Source organism: Rattus norvegicus, chromosome 2, assembly GCF_036323735.1.
Source record: "Rattus norvegicus strain BN/NHsdMcwi chromosome 2, GRCr8, whole genome shotgun sequence".
Lineage (NCBI taxonomy): Eukaryota > Metazoa > Chordata > Mammalia > Rodentia > Muridae > Rattus > Rattus norvegicus.
The window spans coordinates 224,661,897-224,684,500 of NC_086020.1; the positions used below are offsets into that span (position 1 = coordinate 224,661,897).

The 22,604-nt window shown below is 41.0% G+C and overlaps 1 protein-coding gene across 7 annotated transcripts in view; it reads right to left on the minus strand.

Moving 5' to 3' along the window:
• Positions 1–757: 757 nt before the first annotated feature.
• Tet2 (tet methylcytosine dioxygenase 2) overlaps positions 758–22,604 on the minus strand; it is an 84,166-nt gene continuing 62,319 nt past the window's right edge. The window contains exons 4-12 of one of the 7 annotated variants that reach the window (XM_008761534.4): positions 19,388–19,504; positions 18,955–19,033; positions 17,732–17,825; positions 16,743–16,951; positions 13,011–13,158; positions 10,289–10,378; positions 8,851–8,988; positions 6,674–7,022; positions 758–5,259 (exon numbers count right to left, since the gene is read on the minus strand). In XM_008761534.4, the coding sequence (XP_008759756.1) occupies positions 3,809–5,259; positions 6,674–7,022; positions 8,851–8,988; positions 10,289–10,378; positions 13,011–13,158; positions 16,743–16,951; positions 17,732–17,825; positions 18,955–19,033; positions 19,388–19,504 (2,675 nt within the window). In that variant the 3' untranslated portion in view covers positions 758–3,808. Of the gene's footprint in view, positions 5,260–6,673; positions 7,023–8,850; positions 8,989–10,288; positions 10,379–13,009; positions 16,952–17,731; positions 17,826–18,954; positions 19,034–19,387; positions 19,505–22,604 lie in introns of those variants that run through there. The other 6 variants (XM_006233347.5, XM_063281965.1, NM_001427557.1 and 3 more) reach the window with 6 other exon arrangements.

Here is a 22,604-nt window from a genome sequence, read left to right on the forward strand (position 1 = left end):
TGCCCAAGCTTGCAACCTTGGAATCAAATTTGGCACTAGGTCAATAGAAAAGTATTTGGAAGAGGAACTCCTTTATTACATGCATGATGCACTTGGGGGGCAGAGGTAGGGTGATCTGAGGCCAGTCTGGTCTACAGAGTGAGTTCCAGGACAGCCAAGGCTACATGGTGAAAGCCTGTCTCAAAAACAAACTAACAGACTCCCTCCAGTTTGGGTGGCATTAGGTTGTTTAGCTGTGCCCTGTGGATCTGGGGAGCGTTTCAGTGGGGTTGCCACCTGGCATGATTTGTATGCAGAGAACAGATGGAGCTGAGAGCAGTTCTGTTTCAAGCTCCCCAAAGTTACGAGGGACAGGTATATCTGGTAAAGACTGCTAGGTCAGCCTTTCCTGCAAACACTCATGGAGGCCTGACAGGGAGGAAGAGGAACATGAATAGGCTAAGATTACAGACTCAAAACAGCAAGCACTTAAGCCAGAGGATAGGCACCATCCGATGCTAAGAGCTAAAATGACAGCCCGGGATCAGCAGCTGTGACCTCTCCCTTCCTGGTTACGTACAAAGGAAATAGGCTGAAAGTGAGCAGGACACAGGGTGAAGAATAGGTCTGATTAGAGAAACAGCTTTGGGGCATTGATGTAGACTTAGTTTAGCATGTTGAAGAGCTATGTAAAAAGTATCTCGTAAAACAACTGAAGTCACTCCATTCCATTTTACCTCATTTATGGGACAAAAACCTCTGCAACGGAATACTTGAGTGCATTAAATAAATATAAATTTTATTAAAAACACTCACATGGCGTTATCAGGAATGATATAATAAACAGCTTTAAAATAAACTGCATTCATAACATTACAATACTTACAGTATTTATAACCACCCTCAGATTGTATAAACAAAGCCAACATCTCATGAAACTACATTAAAAAAATAAAGCGTAGAAAAATGCACACGGAGATTCAGTTATCTTAGTGTCAAACTGCAAAAAACTTCCTAACGAGTTAACCACACTACCTTATAAAGTGAACTATACATCACTGTGCGTCAATCAGGATGAAAAAGTCATTCAAGTAATGTTGACACCAAGCAGAAGCAATTTCAAGTGTGGCTATGCCATCGAGCTGTTCCTACAGAAGCAAATCACAGATCTGCTTGCCACGAGATCTAATGCAGATGGGGGGATGTCATTGCCTTTCTTCCTACATGATCCATCCTCTCAAACCACACTTACTGCTCCTGTTGGCCAGCAGTTTGACAAATGACGGTTGGGTGACATGTAAAGCAAATGTTCCTAAGGGATGCCTGGCTCTCAAAACTGCCACACACACCTGCAGGAACCTGATGTGGACCAAACATCGTGGTGTGGAAACCATTAACCTTGTGGTTTTGTGTGCAAGGCAGACATTCTCAAAGTTTTCAGTGACAAAATGTGACCAAAAAGTTACAAAGGTCTCCACTGACACAAAGCTATTTGAAAAAGCTAATAAGCAACACTGTATTTAGGCCACAATGTAACAAGAGTCCTATTGCACTGCACACCACCAGCTCCCGGGACTGGAGAGCTGCAGTCCAAAGCTGTCCTCATCACTACATCAGAAGCCATTACTGGCGACTTGGCTGAGGGCCATGGGGGGTGATTTTTATCCTCTCAGTTTTCCCTTTACCAGCTCAGTGCTTCCTATTTTAGACTTTTCACTTTGCTGAACTCAAACTTTCCGAAATTTACAATTGAAAGTTGACAAATTTATAAAATAAGTTTTTAGTTATCATTACATGTACAAGCAAAGTAGGAGGGATTCAAAATAATAATAATAATAAAAAAAGAGTCAAATCCCTGAAAGAGAATATATTAACCAACTTTACATAAACAAGATGACATGTTGGCATAAGGAGAATGAGCTGAAATATCCCTGAATTTTTAGAACAAAAAAGTTTGAGATTCAAGTTATACTTGCTAAGAAATCAAGTATTTAAAAATGGTATGTTTTAATAATACAAAGATTTTTTTAAAAAAAAATGGTGGTATACAATGCTCTAAGCTTCCACTCTTAGCTCAGTATCCCATTGCCAAGCTAATGTTGAGGTATTACGACAAGTAGGAACACCACTCCAACTCTGAATGGATTCTTAGCTCACATTAAGATCTATGTGGAGCAATATGGGTAGCACCATCATGATGTGGATTTTGCTTCAATCTCATATATTATATATATATATAGTATATATATATACACACATATGTATATATTTAATTTTTTACAGTACTAAAATACTAAAGCATTACATTAAAAAAGGTTTTGTTTTACAATTTAATTTACTATACAACTCTTTTACCTTTTTAATACAAATTAATGTTTAAAATCACCACAGCAAACCAGCTGCCTATTTCCTTTCGGTTTTTGCTTTGTAACCAGTAGAGCTCTATGGACCTAAGCCTGTCTTCTCAGATTGTGCAGGTCTCAGTCCACTCGGTCTTCCTGGCACGTACAACACTTAGCTAAGGAAGGACACCACAAAGCAAACAGCTAACACAAAGGCAGCCTGCTGTCCCGAAGAACAACACCCAGCTCTGTAGGGCAACGCAGGTGTGTGGGGGCAAGCTTCGCTGTCTGTAGCGTGTGGCCGCGATCACCTGCAGGCAACCGTTCTTAGGTGCGCGCCCCACCGCTGTTTTGTAGTATATATAGCACGGAACATAAGCACCAGGAAACGTGTTTTGTAGACTAGCCTATCCATTCACCTTGGGTTTGAATCGTGACAGGCCTGACAGCGGTGATACTGCTTATCAGCCGACACGTGGCTAAGGGCAAAGCAAATGCTTTTGAAGGTTTCCTTAAAAAAAAAAAAAAACTTCTAATCCTAAATGATAGTAAACTTTTGTTTGTTTTTGTTTTTTGTTTTTTTGTTTTTTTTTTTTTTTGCTTTTTTTTTAAGTTTCAGTACCTTAGCATTGCTCAAGTCGCCGAAGCTTAGGTAAGCAAAGTGCTTCTAAGACACCACTTAAAACATTTCAGTACACATGTGTAGGTGTGTATGTGCACACATTGTTTATAGTCCTACAAGGACATCGATGGACAATGACAATCAATCCAGAGGCCTTTAAGATGTCTACATTTGAAAAACTAAGCTGAGTAATAATTAAGATAGAAATGTGAATCAAAGGCGCCCCAGTTCCTCAGGGGCCCTAGACTACACCGGCTGCATGATAAAAGGCATTTTTTTCAGCTATTTAAAAACACCGTTTTTTGTAGCACCATTTAATGTTAACACCCAAACAAATTCAGTGTTTTGCCATCATTCACTTGAGCTTTCTGTAGCTACTTTGATAAATAAGTTATTAAGGTTACAGTAAAAACTGCATGTTAAAAAGTCCTAATTCCAGTATTTCCTACATCAGCACCGGATGATTCCTGCAGCTCTCCTACTACAGTACTGTGCTCCATCATCACATGCCCGTGGTATTAGAAGCGGTCACGTGTAGAGTAGTGAGAGGGGCGTGTCACAGGCATGGCCTCAGCCAGTAAGAGAACCAGTGGTTTTGAAAACAAGCGTAGAGCGCTTTCTTCCCACTGTCCCTCGGCACAGGGTGCTTTACTCTTCCCGAATGCCACCAGTCACCAGTGACCGCAAGAGAAGTCGGTAGAGATTAAGTATAATGGTAAAATAAACTATTTTGCTGGTGAGCTGACAACCCTCCCCCCCACACACATACACACAAACACACACTGCACCTGCCCCTACTGCCCATACCATGAATGAAAGACATGACTGACAGGTTGTCCTTGGTGGTCTGGCGTACTGACCAGTGTCATACATATGTGTTGTAAGGCCCTGTGACCTGAGTGAAAGCATATGGCCTTGTAGTCACGGTCGAGTCTGTGGTCATAGACACTGTGTTCTCAGCAAGAGAATGGATGAAGCGCAGGTAACTGGGCTTGGGAGTTTCCTGTGGCCCCGTGGGCTCACGCTTTACCCGTTTGCCGTGATTTTTCTGAGACACGTGGTCTGATCCATACTTTTCACACTCTTCCTCTTCTTTCCGGGCCTTTCCGGCCATTTTGGCTTCCCAGACCGCCAAGCTATGTTTTGGCTCATTCAAGTTCTTGTGCTGGTAAAAGACAAGTGAGATCCTGGCGGGCTTTTTCCGATTGGGCTTGTTTACTTTGGTTGTGGCGTGGACCTCACACTTGGCGCACTCAATGAGAATTGACCCATGAGTGGGGGCTATTGCCACTCCTCCGATGGAAGGATCCTGGAAGTTGTGCTCACTGTCTGACCAAACCTCAATGTCCTCCACAGAAGCCCCATCCTGGCCTGACACCCCGGGCTGCTTTTCCTGACTGTAGTCCGGCAGACTGTATAACGGACCTTGAGCAGAAGCAGTTCTGTCATGATTAAACCCTGGAAGCACTCTTGATAACCCATTGGCTGTGTGGGAGACCATGTTGTCATTCTCCTTGTTGTGGAAGGCGTGACTGGAACTGCTCACTGAGCCTGAAGCTGCTGTGGGGTAGCCGTGAATCATGTGGGGAGGGAGATGATGGTCACTGGATTTGTACTCCATGTTTGGGTGGCTGTACGGTAGTCTGGAGGCGGCTCCCATAAAATGGCCATCCATCTTGGGGGTGGCGTAAGAAGAAAACGTTGGTAGGTGGTGTACATTTGGTTTTAAGGGACAGTTAGTGAAGGCATCTCTATCTCTCTGCACGTTGTTTTGGTTTCCATAATTTAAGTACTTAAAGGGGCTGTCTGACCTCTGTGGGTAAAGCGTGTGGATGGGTGGTAAGTTCAGATTGCTGAGATGGTCCTGGTTTGGATATCTATGCAGACCCCTGGACTGAGACTGGGGGGAATAAGGACCTAAGAAAGGGGGACCGCTGTCTGCCGACATGCTCCCATTGCACTGAGAAGCTGCGTATTGGTTATTTTGATTGAAAAGCCCGGGGTAGGGGTTCATGGAATTAGAAGGACTCAAATATAATCCCGCAGCATGAGATGAAGTGGGGTGGAAGTTCACATGGTTGGCATCTCCGTACATATCTGCAGCGTGTGAAGAGCTGGGGTAAGGACTAAGTGGAGCAGGCTGTCTCATGTATACATTGGTGGATCCAGAAGAATGAGAACCAACAGGTTGAGAGTTACTGGGCAAGATGTGCTGTGGCTGAGGTGGCTGTGGCTGAGGTGGCCTCTGCACTTGCTGAAGGTGCCTCTGGAGTGACTGTGGCTGCTGGATGACAGATCCCGAAAGCCGAAGTTGTGCTATGGAAAGGGTAGGAGAGAACAGGAACAAATACAGTTTAAGAACTCTAGTGGTGGGGTTGGGGATTTAGCTCAGTGGTAGAGCGCTTGCCTAGCAAACGCAAGGCCCTGGGTTCGGTCCCCAGCTCCGAAAAATAGAAAGAAAAAAAAAAAAAGAACTCTAGTGGAGACACGCCACTGTATCCAATAGCACAGACAAGCTCCTCCAAGCAAGGGCGAGAAAAACCAGGGCTCTGAGCACTGTCAACCACCATTGTGGTGTGTGTGTGTGTGTGTGTGTGTGTGTGTGTGTGTGTGTGTGTGTGTGTGTGTGTGTTAGACGAAACATGCCGAACTTTTAATGGCGCTAGTCGGTAATGTGTGTTGCCCCAACCTGAGTCATTCCACATGCCTCTGGCCACTCTACCTATCTCCCTCTGCTTAAGTCATGACCTCATCTTCAATGCCAAGCTAGTTTGATAACGCAGGGACTGTACTCTAATGGCGCCCCCTCCATCCCCTACTGCTTCTGAAAGAAGGGTATGCTTTATTTTACTTCAATCATGTGGCATGCATGTGGCAGGGCGTGTCAAGAACGGCATTTATATCCAAAAAGGTCAATCCTACTTCAGGAGGACATTTCCCAGCAAGGAAATTTACATGATTGTATGTGGAGAGCGCCTTGTAGAAATGTTCCCCTTGTAAGCTATGAGCTTGTTAAATGGACCTGCAGTGGTCCAAGCTTTATCACAGAAACCGGCAAGAAGGGGATTGTCACCCTCATAGCAAATCCGTAGGCTAAATAAATTTACAGATCAAGCCAGTGTACTTTCTAAACACTGGGTTTCTCTTTATAGTAGCTCTAATTATAGACATAGAGCAAGGGCTATGGTGCCCAATGCTCCATTAGGACTGAGGCAGACAGAAGACCTTCTGATGAGTGTGCAAAGTTACCTAAACCAGATCCGATCTGTCTAGGGAAAAATACTCCATTCACCCTTCCTCCTACAATTTAAACTTATTTCAGGGCAGCACTGTTTTTAATTACCCAGGTTTAGTGACTTAAGTTTTCTTTATTCACTGTGTTTTGCATTCTGACAGGATTTACTCTTAGAGTCTCTCATGATCCCCCCGCTTACTGGCCTACTGTATCTGAGCCCAAGTGCTTCCTCCTTAAACTTGGTGAAATGTTACTGCATGATTCACATTACTTTTGGCATATAAATTACCTGTTTAAAAGCCTGTTATTTGCTACATACAGAATAACCCCAATATCTCTAGTCTGAAATGAACAGTTCACCAACTCTTGACAACTCCAGTATACCCTGGGCATGGCCATTTGAGAGAGGATTGTGGTAGATAAGTCAGATCATGACTGCTAATCCCAAGGTGTCACCCAGCAAGAGCCTAAGCCCTCAAGCATCACACAGTTTACCTGTCATCTGTATCATAGGGCTTGCATTTTCCATCGGCCTTGTACGTGAGGAAGACTTTTCCTTTTCATTCTTATTCGAGCAATTCTCCAGAGAAGAAAGCTTTCTAGCTTTCTTGGCCTCCAATTTCTTCTGTCGGCAATTCTTGGGTGGATCCACTAACCTCCTGACTCTTCTCCTCCGAAAAGAGTGCAGAACCTGAATGGACCCCTGCAGAATCTTCTCCTCCTGACCTTCTGTGCTCCCAAACTCATCCTCAGTAGCAATGGTGTACAGAGGCAGTACATGGAGCTGCTCATCCTCTGGCTGCCCTCCGACTTCTCGATTGTCTTCTCTAGTGAGGGTGACCACCTGAAGCGGATGTGAGATGTTCCAGGCTCAGTTGTAGGCCCAGAAAGAATGTGTGCATGCTAGAGCTTCTCCCCACCAGTATCCACATGTGTGTGAGATGGGGGACCCTGCACATTATAACTGAAGACAATGTACAAATGGAGGACATAAATAATTATAATTTCGATGATAGAACTGGCTGCTGTCATGGACTTCTAGAGCTCAGGGAAGCAGCCATAATTCTTCCAAATGAAATGAAACACTTTCCTTCTTTCCACAACACACAGCAGATGCCTTTCTTTCAAAAGAAGCTACAGCCCTCTTCTACCCATGCCTTGTGTGGGATGGGGAAGGATGCTAAGAGGACACATGACTCTCCGTCCCTCAGGCCTGACTCCTAACTCTATTCCCATGTTTAAAAACTTTACAGGATGCCAGTTGGCTGTAACTCATGCATCTCTCCATGCATCCTCTTTTGGTTAAGGGAGCTTACTTATGCTAACTATAATTATATTAATCGAGGATTGGTAAATGGAGAAAGTAAGACCTAAAGGACAGACAGACAAACAGACATAAAAGAGTGGGAGATATCCCAGAAAGGAATGAGCACTTCCTAAAAGGCTAATGTACAACTGTAAAGTTCCCCAAGCTCGTGTCTCTGAACATGTTTCTTCTGCATATTCGTGACTGCTCAGTCTCATCAAGTGCCTTCCCAGCCTGCCCTACTGTAGCCACTGTCATCCTTCTAAGGTGGCACTGCCCACTGCCATCACTTTATAGAACAAAGAACAGATGACGTGGCCACAGTGATTCTACCTCAAACAGACACAGCTGACTGTTCAAGAGTCGCTTATTTTCCTGGATCTAATTTCGAACTTGGCTGGTAGGGAATATACCTCAGAGCCTGTGTTTAAAACCAAGGCCAGGGCTGGAGGGATGGCTCAGTGGTTAAGAGCACTGACTGCTCTTCCAGAGGTCCTGATCAATTCCCAGCAACCACATGGTGGCTCACAATCAACTGTAAAGAGATCCGATGCCCTCTTCTGGTGTGGCTGAAGACAGCTACAGTGTACTTATATATAATAAATGAATAAATCTTTAAAAAAAAAAAAAACAAACCAAGGCTGAATTAATCCATTGTCCTACTGTGCTATGCAGGCACGAGCTCCTGTGGACTTCCTGTATAAGTCACAAACAAATGACGGAAAGCATCAACAACTTTCTACCTGACTTTTGGGAACAGGGTATCTCGGGGAGCCTGAAGCACACTGATCTTACTGGATGATTGGACAGCAAGTCTCACTGCGTCCACTTTCCCAATGCTGGGTGATTAAAGATGCCTTCTACAGCACTGGGTTTTGCATAGATATAGGGGACCCAATTCTCTTCTTCAGCTGGAAGATTGTATTCCCTGGCTGAGCCACTTGCCCAGCTGAATTTTGATTTTCCTTTTAAAAAGACTCTTAATTGTCACGACTGCAGAAATCAGGAGTATACAAGTTCCACAGAGCTGGTATAGGTACTGGGAGTGGAACTCAGGTCCTCTCCAGACCCAACTTTTATTTTCTTGACAAGTGCTTTGAAATGTATAGACGTGATTTATTTAGAGGAGTGCTAAGGACACCCAAATTCTTGTGTGGTTGTCAACATTGCTGCTAATGTGCTACTCGGTTAAGAGAGTGCCTGTAGTAACCAGGAAGCTTGTAATTGATCCATGAGAACACATGGTCTGGTGACCCCTGCTGAAACACATGTGATCTGTGCCAAGCAGCAGGCAGCTTGTGCTTCGCTGGTAGAGGCTGCTGGGATCGCAGGGTGCCACTTACCAGGGTCACAGGGTGCCACTTACCACTGTACTGCCATTGGCCATGTTCTGCTGGTCTCTGTGGGCATGAGCAGAGAAGTCCAGACATGCAGTGACCCCTGAGAATGGCCGGCCTTCCTTCAGACCCAAACGGCATTCTATAGCTCGGTGTTCAAACTCGACCTGAGAGATGGATGTGTGTCAATGGAAAGGTACTTTAGAATGAATGAATGAAGTAGTTTTTGCACTTTATATCTAGAACATAATGGAACGACCGAAGTCAGAGCACACTATTACTGAGGAAAACTGTGAGGTAGTGTGATGCGAGAGTTCACAATGAAGCTAGGTAGGCAGTCTACCACTGACTTACACTGCCAGGTCCCACATTTCTCCTTCTCCTTCCTCCCTCTAAACCCTCTCATCTAACCCTCCCCGCCTCTTTGGAACACATGACCCCACCTTAACTACTCATTAGTGAAATATGTACATATATGCTTGCATAATTGTTATTGTAGCGTATGTTCCTAAATATACCCTGCCCATGAACATATTAAGTAGTGTTTATGGAAGGCAATCTCATTTGATCTATGTGCACACCCATGTAACCACTGCTGTAACAGTCAGGTCTATCTATTTGTTGTAACAAATCAGGTCTATATCCCCATGAGGTTTCTGCCAGTTTCTGGTGCTTTCTCCCTCCACCACAGACAAATGAGGATGATCGCACATTTAGTCTTCTGCAGCTTCAAGGAAATAACCCAAGTAAAATGAAATACACGGGTTGGAAGAAAACCCGTGTAGACAGTTCTTCTGACCGTAGTTACTATGCAGGATCTACCTTCTAAATAAGAATCTAATAACTTCTTCCTTCTTCACCTCTCACGAACACTTAAAGGACCATTGATGAGTCTGTATAGGGGACATCAGACATCGTTCGGTCTGGAACACCCTTTTTTCTGTGTACATATTCCTATCCTAGCTTTTATTATGCATGTGATAGTTGCTTTTTTTTTAAACTTTCATTTTAGTCAAGTAGTTTTAATGGCTAAGAACATCTGGCTCAGATGCAAGGGGCCCAAGGCCCTTACCATGTAGTACATTTCCGTAAATGCAGGGAGGCCCTCATGTACATGACAAAGAGAATGAAAAACTTTAAAAGGTTATGAAGAAGTCACTCCTTCAAAAATAGTTTTGAGGCTGGGAACTGGTGGTACCCACCCACACACACACACACACACTCACACACACCCGAGGCTGAGGATCGAACCCAGGGCCTTGCACTTGCTAGGCAAGCGCTCTACCACTGAGCTAAATCCCCAACCCGGTGCACACCTTTAAACCCAGAATTTAGGAGGAGGTAGATAGAGGCCAGTCAATCCAGGACAGCCAAGACTACTCAGAGAAACCCTTTCTTGAGAAAACAAACTGTTTTGGACTTGCTAGGCCACCAGTAATGAAGTTTGACTCATGAACAACAACTTACCTGATTCCTGTAGGCATCAGGTGCAAGTTTCTTGTATATGGGAGCAATAACAGTAGCCAGGTTTTGCAAGTGAGAGCCAAGTTTCTCTTCCTGTACAAAAATGAAACAGATTAAACCCTAAATTAAACATGTATGTAAACCTCGGTGTACATTTAGACAGAACACAATCAGATGAATTATTCCCAAGCATAGTGTTTTTCTTACATAGGAAATCTTTCTAAAAAGACCACTTCTAATATGAATTTGTATGTGCTATCCTAGCCGGCGTTCTCTCTTTGGGTTTGGGTAGGATGGACTCAGTCTCTACTTTGCATGCAGACAACGGACAATTTGTAAACACGAGCCTGTGCTGTGGGGTGGAGTGGTGAATAAGTCAGCTGACTCCTGGGAACAGACAATTCCCTTCCACTATTCAAATGTTCATCAAGAAAGATGAACTACTAAATTTGGCTACTTCTAAGCACTTCAAACGTTCAGATGATCTTTATAGGAATTGCTGGATACTTTAAATGTGGATGAAATTCTCGTGACTAGCTACGTACTGAACAGCTTGTTTAAAAAGGGAAACATTGCTATGTTTCTATTACCCCCTTGCTCACAAAGAAAAGTTTCCGATGGGCTTCTAAAGTAGCATGTCCTGATACTTGGTTTATAAATTCCCACTGAAATGCTCTTATTTTAAAATTGCTACTGTTAAATAATCTCAGGAGGCTGGGGAGACAGAAAGCTCAGTAGTCGATGCTGGCTGCTCTTCTAGAGAACCCAGACTTTTTTCTTCATGTTGGGTGGGTAGCTTACAACTACAGTAACTCAGTTCCAGGTGTTTACAGGCCTTCTGGGCTCCAGGGCACCTGCATGGGCACACATGGCGAGCTGAGGTGGAGCTCAGAGTTCTCACACAAAACATGGGGGCACTCATAATAACAGTTCTGGGGTGGTAGAGGCATAAGGAAAGCTGGGGCTCACGTGATACCCATTCTAGTCAAAACAGCCTCTAGTACAGTGAGACTCTTTCTCAAAAAGGGATAAAGAGGCTGGCTACCATAAGTATGTACAGGTGTACACACAAATGCATGGCACACACATCAAGAGATGCGAATAGCGGGGCAGGTAAAATCTGGCTTATTTGCATCCTCATTTAATTTATAACCGCAGATAAAGATAACATTTCCCTTTTAGAGGAGGAATACATCAAATTTAATAACCACATGGGGGTTCTAACACCTAAGATTCAATAGTTACAGTGAATGGAGAGGAAATGTTAACACAGAAGTGTCAAATAAAAGTTTTTTGGTCATTCAGTCAAAGTTTACACTCTCTTAATTAAATCCTAAAGTCTAAAAAGTATTGTCTTCCAAAGAATCTGTATTTTGAGATAAAGTTTGATGGTTTTTAAGTGAGAAATCAATGCTCATTTGTTTGAACTGTATATGTATACTAAAATCTCAACCTGCTTTTTAATTGCCTGAATACATTCACTACAGTAACTTAAATCTTGAGATATTAGAAATAGTAGAAGCATGAATTCCACAATTCAGACTTTAAAGTGAATGATATCACAAATCTTAATTTTTTCGTTTCCTGATATCCCTTTCTCCAATGAAGTAATCCTTCCTTAAAAACCAGTATTTATATATTGCATATAAATCCAATATTTTTATAATTTATCTATCTCTATATATTGGGAGTTTACTTGCATGTGTCTGAGTGTCAGATCCCCTGGAATTGGAGTCACAAGACAGTTGTGAGCTGCTGTGTGGGTGCTGGGAAGTGATCTCAGGCCCTCTGGAAGAACAGTCAGTGCTCTTAACTCCTACATCTCTCTAGCCCCTAAATCCACAATATTTTTGCCCTTGTTTGCAACATGATTCATTGCCATAGTAATTTCCAGCATCGTAGACCTTTCAAGGAGGACAAGTTTTAATATGCAAACTCTTCTTAATTGATCTAAGAATAGGCAAATTTTTGTCCAAATACTCTTTTCGTTAAATGGAGCCTCATTACTGTGCATATCAGTGTGAAATTACATTGAGAAATCAGAGTGTAAAGACATCAAGGGTCCATCCATTGCCCATATCACAGACACTAGGCCCCACTCTTTAGTCCAGGCTAGCCAAATCAATGTAATTTACTTTTGGCATGGGTAGTCTATAAAGGCGTATGTGCTGGCTAGTTGTGCCAGGTCATTCTGGAAAAGGCCATTTCCATTTTAAAAATACCACCCTGTACGCAAGCCGGTAGTTCATAATCTTGATTGATGATTAATAGATATGGGAAGGCCCAGCTCACTGTGGGTAGTGCCACTCCTGGGCTGGTAGTCCAGGGTACTACGATAAATGGCTCAATCAAGCAATAGGAAACAAGACAGAAAACAGCACCCATTCCTGGCCTTTGCACAGTTTACTTGCATGTGTCTGTGTCTCCAGGTTCCTGCTCTGAACTCCCTGTATGAACTACAAACTTCAAGGCAAAATAAGTCCTTTTCTCCCCCAGTCAATTTTGGTCAAGTGCAGAAATCCTAGCTGACCGTCCACATGCAGGAATAATTTGTGCTGCTATACATATTTATGATAAACTTATAAAATAATTTATATTTAGGATTTAGCCAGAAAATGTAGGTTCATCTGAGATAATATTCCTTCCGTTATTGAGCGTAGGACAGGTCATCGTGCTTCATTAATTCTGTATGAAAAATAGGTTATAGATTAGGAAACAAACCAACCTCTTTTGGCTCATCTCCATGTAGCCTAAATTTCCTTGGGTTCTTGCTTCTGGCAAACTTACATCCATTATAGTACATGCTCCAAGAACAACCATAAGAAAAGGAGGCACCACAGGTTTCTGGATTCTCACCCTGACAACAACAGTTTCTACTGAGAGAACAAAGGCATTAGAAATAGTCTCTGACAATATCCCCCTGTTTATTGTGTGGTACTGAGCCATTTACATGTCTTAAAGAGGCAGGAATAATTTCTACCTTTTAAATGTTGACTGAGTATACCTAGAACCCATGTAATTATGTGTGTCAAAGATATTTGTTTTCATGCATTGTTTGGCCAGTCTAATTCTCATTCATCTTTATTGTGTTCTGTTTTATTTTTATTATTGTAATGACCAATTAAAATATACTTGGTGCATTATTTATAAATGTAATGGTATATACACATTCTGGTAAGGGGAAAAAAAAACTACCAAACATTCTACAAATTACTCTGATATCTAGTCAATAAGACAACCAAACTATTGACTAGTTTCCCTGATGAACATAGGAGAATAAATTTTTACAGATCACATTTAAGAACACGTTGAGGTCATACATCATGGCTTCTTGGCTGAACATACAAACCAATGTAATAACAGAAATCACATAATTTTCTCAAACAAACATGAACATTCCTTCACGAGAAGTGCTAAAGAAACTAGGAATGGAAAGAACCTGTCAAAATAATAAGGATCCATGATGAAGCCAGTCATATACTAAACGGTGACCAGTTCCTCGCACATCAAGAATGAGGCAAGATTATTCAATGCTCAAAGTCTTTTCAGCAAACGACAGAATACAAAAATCAGTGTGCAAAAGAAACCAGTAGATTTTGCAAAGAGCATGTTCAAGTTTATTCTCCAGCAGACACATTGGGCAGCTCACAATTACCTACATATAGGTCCAGTCCAGGGGTGTCCAACACTTGTAGCCTCTGTGGGCACTAGCATGAACACACCCATAGAGATAATGACAAAAAAATAAAATAAAAACTCCATGACAATGAAGAAATTTCCTCAACTTGGCAAGAAAGAACATTCCTAAACTGTTACCAGTATTTTCAAATAAAGTAAAACACAAATGAATAAAATTAACCAAAGAGGTAAAAGATCTCCATAATGAAAAGTTCCAAGACAGTTGAGCAAGAAATTAAATACTTGTGCATTGACATAATCAGTATTATAATGACTGCATTGATGGAATGAATCTATAGATTCAAAGCAATCAAATTCCCAATCACGTTGTTTATGCCCCTAGGAAAAATGATTTCTAAATTCATATGGAATCAAAAGAATCCCAAGTAGCCAATAATCCTAAACAGAAGAGAGCAAGGCTGTAGGTATCATAATAACTAATTTCCAACTATACTACAGAGCCACAGTAACAAACCAGACACTTACACAAATGGATTAGAATAGAGATCTACCAATGAACCCGAGTTATAGCCAGCTGACTTTTGATAAAGATATCAGACTACAAATTTGGGAAATAATAAGGCCGGAATAATCCACATGCAGTAGTAGATCCGGATCACCTCACACAAAATTCCTTTCAAGATGGATAGATATAAGTAGGGAGGCAGAGAAGGACAAATCCTCCTGCATTTCTGGTCTCCGGCCAACAGAAGTGCTACCCACATTACAGTGGGTCAACTTATCAACTAACCCTACCTATATAGAAAATCCCTCAGTTATGCTCAGAAAGGTCTCCAAGCTGCTCCTAGATCCTGTCAGTTGACCATCATGAAGTAGTAGTAGTGATAGTGAGATTATATGACACTGTAAATCTTATGTGGAGGAAAAGTCTTTAGCAAATACATTTATAGGGATCAAATGTAAGATATTTAAAGAACTGCAGAAACTCAATGCAAAAACCAAATTATCCAGTCAATAAATAGGCTGGTGAACTGAAAGGATGGGAAATAAATGACCAACAATTATTTGACTGTGTTAAGCATCAGGGAAAGCACATTAGTGCTGCTTCAAGGTTACATATCACTCGAGCCAAAATGATTTAAGGAAATAAAGGAAACCAATGCTATTGATGACGTGGTAAAAGAGGAATATATATATATATATATATATATATATATATATATATATATATATATATACACACACACACACACACATATATATATATATATATATTGGGTCAGAATTTGAACTTAAGCCACTGCTGTAAAAGTTGGTGTGGAAGCTCCTCAAAAATAATCTAAACAGGACTGGAGAGATGGCTCAGTGGTTAAGAGCACAGATTGCTCTTCCAGAGGTCCTGAGTTCAAATCCCAGCAACCACATGGTGGCTCACAGCCATGGGATCTGATGCCCTCTTCTGGTGTGTCTGAAGACAGCTACGGACAGTGCGGCTTATATATAACAAATAAATAAATCTTAAAAAAATAATAATCTAAACAGAACTGTCACATTACCACAGTTTAGATTGTGGCTTAGTTTAACACGGTCATCTTTGGTTCCGTTCATTTTCCTGAAAATTGCACTTTTACTTTGGTTCAAACTTTATTTTGTGGATGCATCTTGTCTCTCTTTCTCCATCTATTGGTTGGTGGACATCTGTTAGTCGTAGTCCCTGGCTTTTAGGCGGCAGGAAGAGGCATAGCCATGCTTCCCTTAAGTTCTTTTCCTATGTTCATTAGCAATGTAGAATCTGAAGCCTGCCCTGAGACTCTACTGTAAGAACAGTGAACTCCTCAGCAGACGGTGTGCCCACTGTGCCTTCACCTTTGAATGTACACCTTTACCAGAATGAACAAAGCAACTTGATAATCTGAACAGTATGTCTAAAGCAGGTCATCAGGGGTTTACAAGTCATGGATTAGGAAGTGAATGAACCACTTGAATAATCACTTGGAAAAGTGAACTGAAGCCAGGTGAGAATAGATCATGGGGATTTTTTTTTTTTTTGATCAGACATGTCTAAAGCAAACTGGTTTCATATGGGCAGCTGTGGATACTGTATAATACAACCAAGACTGAGAAACTATATGTAATGAGCAAAACCAATTAGCAATGAGATTGGTAAACACGGCCATGTCTCTTTGTGATCCCAGCAAATGATTCTGTGGATAGTGATTAAAAAAATTAGGTAGATTTTTAAAAGTACAAACTGTATGCTGTGGAAAATGTAGCAGGATAGATAGCCTTCGTGTATTAGCACTGTACAGGGACTTAGAGCATTGTAATAAAACCAACCTGAGTGATGGATTTTGCTTCCTGCAAAGCAGACAAAGCTAAAGCTAACGCAGCAGACAGTGACAGAAAGAAATGCACTAACTACATGGCTATAAGGTGAGGAAGTGGCAATGAAAAGGGAAGCAATTTTGACCTACAGAAAGAATGAATTAGGGTAAATGGAATAATTTCAATTTCTACAGAACTTTTTACAAATCTTGAAATAATTAAAAGTCAATGACCTGGATATTGAAATGGTATCTTACTTAATAAGAAGAGTCCAGCACGGCACAAGAATTGAACAGAGATGATAAAACCAAAGCCATTGGGCGCAGACAACTAGATTTTACCAGAAATGGCTCCTGAACAATGACCCCTAATGGTGTAAGTGGACCACAAGCATTCACTGTCCTGACTATGAAATAAACATGTGACCCCCCCCACCTTATCAACACACATATTCAAGTTCCTCTGGAGAATGGGAGGAGCCTAAACCACTTACTTTTCATTCTGAGCACAGCGGCGGTTGGTGCATATGCCACGGTTACTCAGAATCTCTGTGAGTTCTGAGTAGAGCTCGGACGCGAGCGGCTTCGGGATTCCGTCCCACAGCAGGATGACAATCACGATCACTGCAGTGTCACATGTATGCTTGGCTCGGACGCGGACCAGACACAGCAGTTTCTCCTCAGTACTTGACCTCCGATACACCTGTGTGAATCGACAGTCCACCCCAACAGCCCCACCCCACCCAAAACAGAACAAGGGTCAATGGGAGCCAATACTTGCATATGCAGACTTTTCATGTCTGGTTCAAAATTATCACCACCTGCAATTAATTGATCTTTTATTGCCCAGCAGTACTGTGGGAACCCAAGCAACTGTCAAAAGGAACTGTCCAGGAATTCAGTGCTAGAAGACCATGCCTGGTACAGTGGGACAGTTATGTTACCTCCTGTAGTGAGAACTACAGAAAAGACATGCAGGGTCTTAGTTGAAGGCTTTCTTTACATGGCACTATAAATATTAAGCAGCAATATAAATATCAATTGAAAACTGTTTCTTCACAGTCTAAGGACTATTCTTAGACCAGTGGTTTTCAGCCTTCCTGAAGCTGTGCCCCGTTAATACAGTTCATGTTGTGGTGATGCCCAATCATAAAACTATTTTCATTGCTACTTCATAACCGTCATTCTGCCACTATTATGAATCATAATGTAAATATCTATGTTTTCCAATTGTCTCAGTTGACCCCTGTGAAAAAGTCAACCTAAGGGGTAGAAATCCACAGCTGAGACCACTGCTTTTGACCTCTAAATTATTTCAATGGTGTGTTCATGATCTCAGAACCACTCTGCCGCTAGAACACAAGGATACATAGAATGTGCTCCCTCCAACTGGCAAGAGCTGGGCAAGCCAAAATTTGAGGTTAGATAAATGAATAGAAATGACCGAGACAGAAAGAGCAAGATCACTGACAAGGACACTTACCCATTTAGCAATAGGACATCCCTGAGAGCTCTTGCCTTCTTTACCAGTATATATGACTCTTTCAATTCTAATAGCTTTACCCTTCTCTCCAAACCTTAAAGAAACATACACTATTATTAGATGACTTCAAGAAGCAATCAAACTATTTGGACATTTAAGTGTAGGGCTTTTTTTTTTTTTCTGCAACCACATCTGAAGAAATGAAGGGTTTAATTTATTTTTTTTAAATTGGTCATAATGCACAATGTCTTTTCTTCAGCATCCAGATGTATCAGAAATTATAATGGATTATTCTGTAATTAATTATATGCTGGGTGACATCCTTTACTAAATTTAGCTTACAGCTCGAATAACTAAGTTTTTAGAAAGCTTTTGTTTCTAAAGACATCTGGCCAAGTTGGTAACCAGCTCTCTTGAAAAAGTTAGAACTCTAGAAACAGATCACATCCTGGTGTGCCAAAGTGCTATGCACTGTTAACAAAAGAAAATTAGGTAGCTCTGGCAGGATACTGTGGCTGGGGGGTGGGCTACATGGTGAATTTCTACATAAAAACTTGGAGGCAAATGATTTGAAAATAAAGCAAGAATATTGTGTACTGGCCATACATATGCAAATACATTTTAAAAACTCTGCTACTTAACCGCACAGACACCTTCGCTCAGAGCTCTATTTATAGGAAAGAAAAGCCTTCTCCCAGTTTTCAACATACAGATTAAATTAAATGTAGATACCCCAGAATGACAGTTTTCAAAAGTAAATGAAGTCTCTTAGTCAACCTTTCTCAGCCTTTTACGCTTGCTTTCTTTTGTAAAAGAAACACCTCTTTTCCGAAGCTAAAGCTTCAACTCAGTGGTCCTTACTCATACTACTTTTCATTTCTTTGAAACACCATCAAGTAAGTAGGAGAAAGCCAACGGAGGCCTCCCTTTGTAACCTGTGCCAGCACTCTCATGCAGGTTGGCTGGTTGGTTTGTTTGTGCCTGGATTTTCTAGCATTTTTTTAGCATCATCTCCGAGTGGGCAGCCTGTGTCAGCTAAGTGACTATTTGTTCTGTCAAATACTGTGAGTATGAGTGTGTTGGGTTGGCAGCCCTGGACCAGAGGAGCCTACAGATAATCACTTGATTTACACTTGTTTACTGCTCTATGTGGGGGGAACTGGGAAAAACTGTCGGATACAAAGGATAACCATTCATCTGCCCTGTGCCTTTGAGTTAATTACCTTTCTTCCATGATTGTTCTAATAGCTGCCACATTAGGACCAGCTCCTAGATGGGTATAATAAGGACCTTCATCTTTTTCTGTTGAGATAATAGAAGATTATTTTAGACCTCGATTATACTAAATATTAAGGCTACATCCACAAAGATCACCCTCCAACTGTACATTAATGGCCCCTGAGTAACTTAATGATTTTTTTTTTTTTTGCTTTAAATCAGAGTACACTTGGTCTATTGGAGAACGTGCCAAGCCAAGTAATACAGACAATAACTATTGGAAAATTATCACTGCATTTCAGATACAACATAAGAAATTTTAAATCAAGATATAGAACCAGACAGTAAAGGAATTAGACTGTATTATATGTGATAAACTACGATGAGGTTTTGTTTTTAAAGCAGGAAAGAAAGAAATCTAACAAGAATCATGCTTGCCATTTGACCGTCTCTTCCTTTTCCGCCTCTGTTTCGCCTTGCTGGGTCCAGACTTTCTCTGTACCATTCGGTTGGAGTTATTTTGACTGCGCTTCTTACGCTTCTTACGTTTCTCAGCTAGTCGGGTAAAAGTGTTAGTTGTAGGAGTAAAGGGAGAACCTAGTGCTCCACTTAATAGCCCCCCACAGGGCAGAAGACCAGCCTACCACGTGTGTCAGTGTGTGACATGGGGCTTTAAACAGGAATATACGGTGTTCCATTAATGCCCCTTCAACTACACCCGTGAGGACCAGAAACTGCTCCTATCTTCCAGCCCCACACCCATCATAAAACAAATTTTAACAAGGCATTTAAAAAATACCATTTTTAATCAAAAAAATTAAAGGAACCCAAAACACAAAGAATGTTAATCGGAATGGGAGTTACTTTCTAAGTGCTCCAAAAAGAGCACTAAGGGCTAACTTCATCAGAACCTTCTAACTTTGTACTAAAAACCTTGTAACAAATTGTGTCGATTTTCCAATTCGAGACTAAAAATAGTAACTTCCTTGATACCCAGAAATCTAATTAATATCCACCCACAAACTTTAAACATGGTTCCTGACACTGCTTTGTTAAGGAAGTAAATACTTTTCATGTTAATAGATTTTCCTGCCTGCACGCCTCCTCTGACAGAAAAGTTATATAGATTCAGGCTGGGTATGGTGAAGCACTCCCAGCACTTGGGAGGCAGAGGCAGGCCAACCTGAGCTACTCAGTGAGTTCCAAGATAGCAGGGGCTAGACCAGTTTTCAAAAACAACCCTTAAGCAGCTCAAGCATAGCCGCTGCTCTTCCACATATCAATCCTGTCTCCCCATGGTGGCTCACACAGTATTCCCACAGGACTCAACAGCCTCCTCTCATGTGAGTATATGCAGATAAAATCCATCTATATCTATACATGGATATATGAATATAGATATATATGGATATATATAGACATATCCTTAAAAGAAAAATTCTAATGAATATTAAGCTCTGGTTAGAGGGGAAATGGACACATGCATCAGCAGGGTTTGAAGGGGGGTTCATATAAGTGCAAAGTTTTTCCTTTTGCATTGCAAGACAAAGAAAAACAAAAGTTTTTGAGACTTTATAAATGGTTCCCAGTATAGTCTGAGGTCAGGGATGGGGATTTATTGTTAGGAATTGTTTTCAGGGCTGGAGAGATGGCTCAGCCGGATAAGAGCACTGACTGTTCTTCCAGAGGTCCTGAGTTCAGTTCCCAGCAACCACATGGTGGCTTGCAACCACCTGTAATGGGATCTGATGCCCTCTTCTGGTGTGTCTGAAGACAGCAACAATGTACTCATACACAAAATAAATTAAATCTTTTTTTTTTGTTTTTACTATCCTGTTTTTGTTTTCCCATATCAAATTGAGAATTTCTCTTTCCATGTTTTTGAAGAACTGTGTTGGAATTTTGATGGCGATTGCTTTTTGGTAGAATAGTCGATTTCACTATGTTAATCGTAATAATCCATGAGCACAGGAGATCTCTCCATTTTCTGATGTCTTCTTGGATTTCTTTCTTGAGTGACTTGGTGTCATGCCTTATGGATCTTTCACTTGTTTGGTTAAAGTTACAACAAGATACTTTTTATTATTTGTCACTATTGTAAAGAATGTTGTTTCCCTAGTTTCTTTCTCAGCTCATTTATCATTTGTACAGAGGAAGGCTACTGATTTGTTTGAGTTAATTTTATATCCAGCCACTTTGCTGACGTTGTTTATCAGCTGTGGAAGTTTTCTGGTAGAATTTTGGGAGTTGCTTAGGTATATTATCATATAATCTGTGAAGAGTGAATGTTGACTTCTTCCTTTCCAATTTGTATCCCCTTGATCTCCTTTTGTTGTCTTGCTCCAGCTAGAGCTTCAAATATTATATTGAACAGATAGGGAGACAGTGGGCAGCCTTGTCTTGTCCCTGATTTCAGTGGAATTGCTTCAAGTATCTCACATTTAATTTGTTATTGGCTGTTGGTTTGCTTTTATTATGTTTATGTATGGGTGTTGAATTCCTGATCTCTCCAATACTTTTAACATTAAAGTGTGTTGTATTTTGTCAAAGTCCTTTTCAGCATCTAATGAGATGATCATGTGATTTTTCTTTGAGTTTATTTATATAGTGGATTACATTAATGGATCGATCTCCCATCCCTGGAATGAAGCCTACTTGATCACAGTGAATGATCGTTGATGTATTCTTGGATTCAGTTTGCAAGAATTTGAGTATTTATCCATAAGGGAATTTTGGTCTGAAGTTCGGTTGGGTCTCTGTGTGGTTTAGGTATAAGAATAATTGCGGCGTCATAGAATGAATTAGGTAGTGTTCCTTCTGCTTCTATTTTATAGAATACTTTGAGGAATATTGGTATTAGCTCTTTGAAGGTCTGGTAGAATTCGGCATTTAAGCGATTTGGCCCTGGCTGGGAGATTTTTAATGAGTTCTATTTCCTGAGGGGATTATGACCCTGCATAGTTTACCAGCTCTTGATTTAACTTTGTTAGAAAATCATATGGTTCAGCTATATTTTCCAGTTTTGTTGAGTATTGACAGATTGATAAGTACAATAGAATTGAAGACCCAGAAATAAAACCACACCCTTATGGACACTTGATAATTGACAAAGAAGCCAAAACCATCCAGTGGAAAAAGACATTTTCAATAAATGGTGACTGGTAAGTAAAAAATGAAAAGAGATTCCTAATTGTCACCTTGCACAAAGCTCAAGAACAAGTGGATCAAGGACCTCAACATAAAATCAGATACACTCAATCTAATAGAAGAGAAAGTGGGGAAGAGTCTTGAAATCATGGGCATGGGGGGGTGTTTCCTAAACAGAACTCCAATGACCCAGGCTCAAGAATCAAGAATTGATAAATGAGACCTCATGAAACTGGAAAACTTCTGTAAGGCAAGGGACACAGTCAATAAGACAAATCAGCAACCTACAGATTTGGAAAAAAATCTTCACTAACCCCACATCTGATAGAGGCCTATATATAATATCCTAAATATATAAAGAACTCAAGAAGCTAACCTGCAAAAAACTCAAAAAACCCAATCAAAAAATATGGGCTATAGAACTAAGCAGTGAAATCACAACAGAGGAGTTTAGAATGGCTGAGAAGCACAAAGTCATCAGGGAACTGCAAATCAAAATTACCCTGAG